This window comes from Gadus morhua, unplaced genomic scaffold (genome assembly GCF_902167405.1).
Source record: "Gadus morhua unplaced genomic scaffold, gadMor3.0, whole genome shotgun sequence".
Taxonomy (NCBI): Eukaryota; Metazoa; Chordata; class Actinopteri; order Gadiformes; family Gadidae; genus Gadus; species Gadus morhua.
This window is the reverse complement of record NW_021964053.1, coordinates 12,501-22,500: the sequence shown is the minus strand read 5'-3', so window position 1 is coordinate 22,500 and position 10,000 is coordinate 12,501. Positions and strand designations below refer to the sequence as shown.

General features: G+C 45.9%; 1 protein-coding gene across 1 annotated transcript; it reads right to left on the bottom strand.

The window, feature by feature from the left end:
• Window positions 1–4,586: 4,586 nt before the first annotated feature.
• Window positions 4,587–5,964, bottom strand: nrarpa (NOTCH regulated ankyrin repeat protein a). Its single transcript, XM_030350169.1, has 2 exons — window positions 5,805–5,964; window positions 4,587–5,587 (listed from the first exon to the last, which is right to left on the bottom strand). The coding sequence occupies exon 2, from the start codon at window positions 5,138–5,140 to the stop codon at window positions 4,799–4,801; it is 342 nt and encodes a 113-aa protein (XP_030206029.1). The 5' UTR covers window positions 5,141–5,587; window positions 5,805–5,964; the 3' UTR covers window positions 4,587–4,798.
• Window positions 5,965–10,000: the final 4,036 nt, after the last annotated feature.

Genomic DNA, 10,000 nt, shown 5'->3' with positions numbered 1-10,000 from the left:
ACATCCTGCAGGAATGAGAGAATGGGGAGGGGTGGGGGAGGGCGGAGGAGAAGGGGGGGGAGGGGGGAGGCCCGGAGGGGGGAGTGGAAAGGGGGGGGGGGGGGGAGAAAGTGAGAAGGGAGGAAGGAAAGGACAAGCGAGGAGCCAGACAAGAGCGAGAGAGAGAGGGTCTCTTTGGGCCTGTGTTCAGTGGGGCTACAGGCTGTGTGTGGAGCGTTGGAGGCACGGCGGATTGTTCCTGCCGGCTCGCTGAAGGACGTGCACGGCGACACAGAGAGAAATGCATTGACTGCAGTGGATCAGTGGAGTGTTCGGCGCTGTGCGGACGGGGCCGGTCGCACGTGATCCGATTGCAGGGATCGCAGGGTTGATTGAACCTCTGCAAGAATGCCGCTGGCTCCGGTGCAAACAGCCGTGGTTAGACATCTGTAAGCGCTGAGCGTAACATCTAAGATTCTTTCTTTTATTAAATAGGATCCTGATATCGCTCAGAGGCAGACATACTTCCACTCTTCTTTGGAAATGAACAATAGATTGAGAGCCCTACCATTTTTTTTATCTATGGGGTCATGAACTGCACTGTCTTGCAATGATGTGTGTGAGAAAGAGAGAGAAAGAGGGACAGAGAGAGAGAGAGAGAGAGAGAGAGAGAGAGGTTTGATGATTGTGTAGGACGGATGCCAGACATGAAGCAACACTTCTCAGAGAAGAAAATCCCATTATTGATTGTCAGTGCTGAACATCTGCATGCGATAGCTGATGGATTATCACGAGGAGCCACACACGCAACCACACTTTCCCCTCGGTTCCCATGCACTTATATGAATTGCCGCGTGAGCTTTGATGGTCCAGGCAACAGAGTTCATAATGAAAGGCCTTCCACATACCTTTTGAAACGAGCGTATAAAAGTAGGGACTAACAAAAACACGATGCATTGCTGTAACCCAACAAGGGAGCCCTCCTCATCAAAGAGGGAGCGCGGTGAAACCAGAGACAGCATGTTGGGGACGTTTTGTGTGAGCGAGTGTGTGTTTGTGAGGGTAACCTAAAACCAATCTCTCTCACAACACACACACACAATCACACACAATACACACACAAACTCACACACACACACACACAGGGGAGGGGACACAACTTCTTCAAACTGAGCCAACCCACAATGCACTTGGGCTCTTTTATCCCGGCAGTGAAAGGATGAAGCCCGATGAATGACAAAAGGGAGAGAATGGATCTGGGCTGGGTCCGGCTAGGGAGGGAGGGAGAGAGAGAGGGAGGGAGAGAAAGGAGACGAAGGGAGGGAGAGAGGGGGGGGGGGGTTGCATGTTTCTCTGGCCATTATATTCTATGGAGAGTGAGAGAAAGAGAGGTGGTTGTGTTCAGAGGACCTGAATGTTGAGGAGGAAGAAGAAATGCATGCGCACACGGAGGGTTTGAGTTTAATGATTTCTTTACTGACTTGTACACAAACGTACAAAAATAATACAGCACTCGTCTCTCCACATCGCCGAACAACAACGTCACAGTGTTACAAACGTTCAAAAACAAAAACAACACAAAACACAAACCCGAAAAACAACACACACGATGGAACATCTGAATCACTCGTTTCCTCGTCGCTTGAAATGAAGCAAAAACCAGAAACGACTCGGTCCACAGAAACTCAGCACTTTTTCATCTCAAACTCATTCATTTACACCAATCTGGCGCCCGGATCCCTTTGGCGTCATAAATGTTATGACTCTGGGACGCCGGACAACCACATCACCGTGCAATTTTTTGTTTTGTTTTAATAATCATGTTACAATGATCTTACCATCAGAATGTATGATGGCCCCTATACACAAAATCAGGAAGACACAGCACAGCGAAATCTCTTCCTCCTCATCCACAGCGTCGATATACATACATACGTATATATACACACACACCACACACACACACCCGATCACGGAGAGAGACACACCTTTGTTTTAAAAAAAAAACATTACGCTTTTTCCCCCCACAAAGTAAAACATACATTAGGACACATCGCCTGGAGCAAATCTTTTATACAATAGTATTTTGTTTGTGTTTGTTTAAATCTTTTTTTTTTCTATTCAGAAAAAAATTCAAATGTCGACGTATAAAGCCAACGCATCAAGACAAGTCATCAGTGCAATATTCAAACGATAAAAGAAAAGAAAAAATGATAACATCAAAACATCAAGTTTAAGACAAGCGATGCATATTTCATTCGTTGCTTGTGACAGCGACGCGGGGACCGTGTGGCCGGTCCATCGCTTGCATGACTTGTGTTTATTCCAGGTTTAAAGTGGGCGACGTTGACCTCTATGAACACAGCAACACAAAGGTACTCATAAGAAAGCAAACACACACACACACACACACACACACACACACACACACACACACACACACACACACACACACACACACACACACACACACACACACACACACACACACACACACACGCAAACTTTTCTTATGAACCAAACCCAGTGATGTTTTGAGTGATATTTCTAACTATTGGCCGTTGAGCAGTAGGCTTTGAAAAAATACATAAACGAAACAAAAATAAAAGAAAAAACATACAAGCAGCATTGATACAAATGTTAGGGTGTCACGACTTTTAAAACCTTTTTTCTTTCTCTGCGTCATCCTGCAATAGCAATGTGTTGTTTACAAATTCTTCTTCATCCAACAGTATCCAACAGGCTACTGCTCAGTAGTAGTATAACTATTCCAAAGCCTTGGCTCACGCAGTAACCCTCAACAGACACTGGGGGCGCAAGGCTCTGTATTCTTTTGTGCAATAAAATCCCTGCGTGTATAAGTCATGCGATACAATTCCGTTTTCGTATGCCTCAAAGTGGAACACTTGCAACAAAACATCCAAAGGCACGCAGCTGATGAAGTGAGCAGGAGATAAAGAAAGACTTATGGGAAATGCATCAATTGTAACGGTTATGCATGTGTATATGCGTGTGCGTGTGTGGGTGCGCGCGTGTCTGTGAATTTAGGCTTTGTCTGTCAGAGTTTGGTTGGTACTGTATAGACGAACTGTCTCGACTGAGGCGGTGAAATAATCAAACAACATTGCACGGATGAAAACGCACTCTGAAAACGTGTCTCTCTTGTGTGTCTGAAGACACGCAACAACAGCGAAGACAAAAAACATACTGGCAAGATGATCACAGTGAGGCTAGTCCACTCTGGGGCTCCAGTGGGGGGGGGGGAGAGGGAATACTTCACAGTCGAGGTAGTTGGCAAAAGGCAACCAAACAGTCCCGGGGAAGGGGCGGTGAAACGTCCATTTGTGTTAATGCTGGCAAATGAAAAGTGTGTGTGTGTGTGTGTGTGTGTGTGTGTGTGTGTGTGTGTGTGTGTGTGTGTGTGTGTGTGTGTGTGTGTGTGTGTGTGTGTGTGTGTGTGTGTGTGTGTGTGTGTGTGTGTGTGTGTGTGTGTGTGGGGGGGGGGGGGGGGGGGGGGGGGCGGGATGGAGGGGGGAGGTAAGAACGGCTGAGTGACAGGACTACCTCCACACGGGACAATTACTACAAGGTCGAAAGCAGCTTTTGAGTCACCCTTGATATTCTCATACTTTAGATGTGAAAGAAGAACCACAACATAACAGAAAAAAAAATGCATCTTCTTAATGTACCTTCATAAATTAAAGAAAGAAAAAAAACAGCCTGCTCTCACAGCGACGACCAGGATGTTAATACAAATACTGAAAGGAGATTATAAAGTGAATTCCAAATGCGACTTGTCTTGGTGCAGAGCGAAAGCAGCGGGTTGTTTTTAGTAACACACACAGTGACACACGGTGAGGGGGGGGGCTGTCAGGTGGGCTCAAAGCCAGAGGGGACAGAGCGGAATCAGCTACTGGTTTTTGTTTGTTTTACATAGAAACAAAGTAAAGCTATGGTTTACAGTACTTCACAACGTGGCTGAAGTCAAATCGTTGTAAAACAATGATTACATATCGGAAAAAAAGAAAATTAGATATAATGCCGCTTTGAAATCGATGCAATGAATTAACATATACACGCAAATAGCTATAGCAGGCCTCCACTAACCGAGGAACACCCTTATGCTGTTGTATACGTGTCTTCCCTTTCGGATATTCCAGCATGCAGCTTCAGCATCAAGTGCCCTGTTTGATACAAATCCCTATTCCGCGGAGCACAGATTGGTCCCATTGCAGCTCCCATATATGATGACAAAAACCAGTCCATCTGCACTCCACACTCCAGACGCGCTCACAAATACACAACTACTGGCTTCTACTATACTGGACGTCGAGATCTAGTATACACATTCAAGAGAAAAGCTTTAGTACCAACAAACTCAACAAAAGTGGCGTTTCTTTTTTTATTACAGGTTCGTTTTTGCTCTATGTAAACCATGTGGTGTCGCCTTCTAACGAGTCAGATTGGGGGCCCCGTTTGGTTTGGAATGAGAGGGAGTGGAGGAGAGTGATTCTGGTTGTGTGTGTGTGTGTGTGTGTGTGTGTGTGTGTGTGTGTGTGTGTGTGTGTGTGTGTGTGTGTGTGTGTGTGTGTGTGTGTGTGTGTGTGTGTGTGTGTGTGTGTGTGTGTGTGTGTGTGTGTCTGTGCGTGTGTCTGTGCGTGTGTGTGCTCGTCGCGGATAGGCCTTTTACTTTGCTTTTTTGTTTTCTTGATTTGGCACAACTATAAAGGTAAAAATGGCAGTTCATGTGTTCTCCTTTTCTCTATGTTTTTTCTTCTTCTTGTGTCTTTTTCTTTACCTGACAGCGGAGGAGCCATAATCACCGGGCGCCGGAGGAGTACTTCGCCTTGGTGATGAGGTACAGCACAATGTCCTGGTGGCCCCCGAAAGCGGCGATGTGTAACGCGCTCCACCCTTCCCGGTTCGCCAGCCGAATATCGGCCCCGAACTTCACCAGCAGTTTCACCAGCTCCAGGTTCCCGTCGATTACCGACTGGTGCAGCGCCGTCTGTCCCTCGGGCCCGAAGGAATTCACGTTGAATTCGCAGTTTGTCATGTTCTGGAGCAACGAGTGCAGCTCCTTGGTGTTGCCCTTCTTCACGGCCTCCTGGAAAACTCTCTGCGGCGCGGAGGGGCAAGTGGCGACCTCCGCCTGGCTCATGGTGCTGCTGCGTAATCCTGACCGGAGACTAAAGCTGAGTACGACGTTCTCCTGATTTCCAAGAGTCACCGGATCGCTGTAGTGTAGACCTATGTATTTATATATATATGTATATGTATATATAATATATATATATATCCCAAAAAGGACAAGAGTCGAGGTAACACACTTGGTGTGCAAAATAGCTTAAACAGTTGCGTTGATCCTAAAGTCCCTAAAACATAGGGAGTAACTGGAGCACGATCCACGGGTCCTAACGCAAGGGGGTTCCCCTTTGACCCTATCCGTGTAGCAGCAGCAGGTAGGCAGCAGATGGAGGATAGGGAAAGCTCCTCGCTGTCTCCACAAGACCTCCGCGTATTGGATCCCGAACGGGGCTGTCCTCTCGATGCGGTTCCTTGGCTTCACGTCCTGGGACCTCTCACGCAGCAATACGACCCAGGCTCTCTGCGAAAGACAAGATAGAAAAAAAGACTAAATTAAACAAGATTCCTAAAAAATTATTAAACTTCCACGGGAGAGTAACATTCCTCCACACACACGTCATCCGGTCACGTCTATAAAAACCCGGGTCAAATACACAACGTTTGACGTTTGTGTTTTTTTTTTGGTTGCCCACAGTGAATCGTGGGGAGCTTAGGAGGTTTTCGGGGGTTTTACTCACCCTGACAGATGGACGGGTCCGTGTAGAGACCAAACTATAGAATCCACCGCGTGGCGTGTATCGCTGCTGTCCGCTGGTCTGCTGAGCTCAGCTCACCCGGGGAGGTTTTACGCGTCCCTTATTTGCATGACAATGCCTCTCAAAAGAATCAACTGTGGTGGAATGGGCGGAAACCCAGTGAGGTGATTGGCTGTGGGCTCGGTGGGGGGGAGGGGCCATGGTCCCCATCAGGAGGGAAAAGGGGCGCGGCGTTTCAGAGCAGAAACAGGTTAGCTCCATATCCGATCTCCTGCAGAGACTTTGGTGCCGTGGGAGTTTACAACAGCCGAGTGTGTTATACAATTGTAACGGGTTAATAATCTGACAGCGATAAAGTGGACGGGACCGTACAAATGCATGTTTCAGGGCAGTACATGTTGGAGATGGCTTATAAAGTCATGCACTTCAGCGCATTGTAAACATTTCCCCTGATCCAACCTCCGGACAGGCATACCCAGCCATGCGTAATGAAATGCACAATTGAATATTTGTTGATATGTAAATCACTAATTGACAAAACATATAATTTAGGCATGGTAAATAGCTGTGTTAAGAAAGAAATGTATAAACCGATTCCTCGTTTATACAGGAATCGGTTTAAACAACGAAAAAGCACTGAACCTTTTTCAAATTCTATATACCTATTCTTAATGAAAGTTGAGAATGTGATGTAGCCTATGCTACACTGCAGGTACTAACCACAAAATTAGCTCCTCTATATATATATATATTTTTTTTTACATTTTATGCCCACAATAATAAGATAAAAGGGAACAGCCTATGTTTCACAAATGGCGATTAGGACTAAGTAGACCTGCAATCCATCCAGTTCCCAAACGGGACGGAAGCTCTTACTGAGACACCTCTCTTGGTGTGGAGGCTGTTTAAATCATAAAGTGAGGATATATTCCAGTTGTTTCAAATGTCCGGGCGAGGGGACTTCAGATAACAAAAGGCCAGCGCTGCTTCCTTCACAAGGAGAGAGGTGACGCTGCGCAGATTGACGCGCTGCTCAGCTGCCTAGACACCGTGGGAACTGGGCGTCTGTGTGTGTGTGTGTGTGTGTGTGTGTGTGTGTGTGTGTGTGTGTGTGTGTGTGTGTGTGTGTGTGTGTGTGTGTGTGTGTGTGTGTGTGTGTGTGTGTGTGTGTGTGTGTGTGTGTGTGTGTGCGTGCGTGCGTGTGCGTGTGCGTGAGAGAGAGGGAGAGAGAGATGGGTAGAGACAAGTCATTATATTGCCTAGTCCCATGATAGAATAGTTGGATGAACTCTACCCAATCCCGATCATAACGGCCCTATCTAATATTATAGCTTTACTTTTAAATTATATTTATTGTTTATATTAGGCCTACCTTATGTATGGGGTTTAGTAACATGTTTTTTTACGTTTTATTTGTATTTGGTACTATTATCATTTGATGTTGTATTTGCTTTTCGTTTTTTTATTTTGCAATGTAAACGCACGTTGTCCGTGTCGATGAAGCTAATTTGAATTGAATTGAGAAGGAGAGCTATTGGTTCTCCTCATCGTTATTCTTTTCTCCACACATTGTGGAATTGTCAAATTGCCAAATTGTCACATTTGGTGTGGAAAACCAACAGAGGGTGTAGACTCTGTCCGGGCCATTTGTTTGGTGTTTGGTACCTTTCTCATGTGTCCCCAAGCTTTCATACTGGTAACCAGTCTCCTCTGTCATGGGTCTGGTGGCTTCTCCAGGGTTCCGTTCCCACAGCCATGAAACATTTGGTTTCACATGTGTTTACATGTCAGCAAAAGTAAACTGGAACGCGTTTGGTGACCACAATGCGCGATTGTTTGCAGTCTTTGACAACACTGTATTATGTTAAAATATGTACAGACTAAACACATGAAAAAAAGACATCTTAATGTTTCAAACTCAAAACAGCTGAAAACCCACAAAACAGCTTGGAGCTGTAGAAATGTCAAAATATATCATGTATCATGTTTTGGTGTTTGCTCTCCGCCCGAATGGATGACAGCACGAATCAAACAACATGATCACTCTATTGGATAGTAAAGTTCCGATCGCTCTCTCTCTCTCTCTCTCTCTCTCTCTCTCTCTCTCTCTCTCTCTCTCTCTCTCTCTCTCTCTCTCTCTCTCTCTCTCTCTCTCTCTCTCTCTCTCTCTCTCCTCTCTCTCTCTCTCTCTCTCTCTCTCTCTCTCTCTCTCTCTCTCTCTCTCTCTCTCTCTCTCTCTCTCTCTCTCTCTCTCTCTCTCTCTCTCTCTCTCTCCCCCCCCTCCCTCGCTCCCTCTCTGGAATTATACTAACATTTACCTTTCAGTAGCCTACTTTGCACTGAGCTAAACGGTATTATTATTGGACGGTTATATTTTATAAATCTGTGGCATTTAGCCTACTTGGCATGTGCAGTTTGTGGTCTCCAATTTTATTTCCACAACGACCTAAAATAAACGCATTCCAACGCTAGACGGTCTACGGTGCGTAAAGACGCACGGTCCATTTGAATATCACAATCTCATGTTCCAAGTTCAAGACTTTTTGAAACTTCCAGGACGTGAAAAGCCTTGATCGGAGCATGAAGCCATAGCTGTGGTCTATTTTGGTGTGTTGACAAACAAGCAGGCAAGGAAACAAAGCCACCGGTGCGCCTCCGTTTTCTCGCGCTCCTCTGTTCGCGGAGCGGTTTGGCGCCGAGGCCGCCGCGGCTCGAAGCTAGACGGGAGGAGCCCCCCACTAGCGAAAAACGCCACTGCGGAATCCCCCCCGCCCCCCCCCCCCCCCCCCCCCCCCCCCCCCCCCCCCCCCCGTGTTTGTGAGCGCATGTGCGCGTGGTGCGCGCGCGGTGGGTATGCGCGTGAGCAGGGCGTTGAAAGGGAGAGCAAGGGAGAGCGAGGTGACGTTTCGATATGAGGGCGGGGCTTCTGAATCCAATTCATTACGGGTACCACGTGTTTTTAGAGCGTGGGAAAGAGGGGAGCCTTTATTCCCAGCAAAGAAAGAGCAAGGATCAAATAACACGGTGCTGGAGAAAGCTCTGCACTGCGCAGGAAGGACTGAGACACTAGCAGCCCGACCACACGACCGGGGACAGGACAAGACAGGCTATTAGAGAGCAGGGATAATAGGTCAGAACTGTGAGAGAATACAGAGCCATAACGGAACGTATTCTCCCGCTGCGAAATGCTCTGTAAGGTGAACCAAACTGTCTACGGCTGTTTTTTCTGTTTCTGTGTTTTTTTCATGTATCCATAGCGCAATCCCAACATAGCATTGATTGTTATTATTAAAGCATTGTGTGTTGTGTGCACATTTCTCCATGAAATATTTTTTGACAATGTAGCTTCAATCTTTGTTGATCTGAAAGGCCTGAAGGACTCCCGGCTTACTAAACCACAAACATTGAGATGGAAATAAATAGTGTCAGTTCACTACATCAATTACTCGAATATCTTTATCCAAACGACACAGTTGGACCACAGACATCCCCTCATAATCAACTCGGGTCTCTGAGATGCCGATCTGTTTGAGTCTGGCGGAGGGGGGCTTGTCTCGTGGGCTGCAATGCATGCGTTTTAGTCAATTAACCAAATACATCTTATTCGGTTATCAGCGGCACGTGGACTATCAGGAAATTACGCTTGTTGTCCTTATACTTTGACAATGAATGAATTAATGAAAAAATGGATTTGTAAACCAATCCCACGAAGTCAAAGGTATGCATATCAGACACAGAGTCTTCAACACATTTTCTCATGGTTGACCAAATATTGCAGTTATTTGAGATGTGTGTGTTTTCTTTATATATCATATATAGATATCAAACTTGGCCACAAATATTTAGATGTAATGTAGCTATTCAATGCAGGAGACTCTATAGCGTAATGCAAATACACTGAAATTCCACTGTTTGTTTTCTGAAAGGAATATTTACATTTGTGAGGCCCCATAAGACATTCCTTTAGATTCCTTCACCAACAAAATGTGGCAGTAGTCAGTAGGAAGGGGTGCAAACATTTTTGAAGTCCCAAAAAAAGATCTAAAGAACGAACACAACCCAAATGAACTCACAGTTTAATTTTTATTTGACACCTAGCATTTCTCACCACCCTCATTTAGTTTTTTTCCCTCTATTTAAGACATGCATACTAACTAACTAACGCTGAAAGGGCTGGG

Coding starts and splice junctions, on each gene's coding strand:
- nrarpa (XM_030350169.1), bottom strand. CDS start 5,140: ATGAGCCAGGCGGAGGTCGCCACTTGCCCCTCCGCGCCGCAGAGAGTT.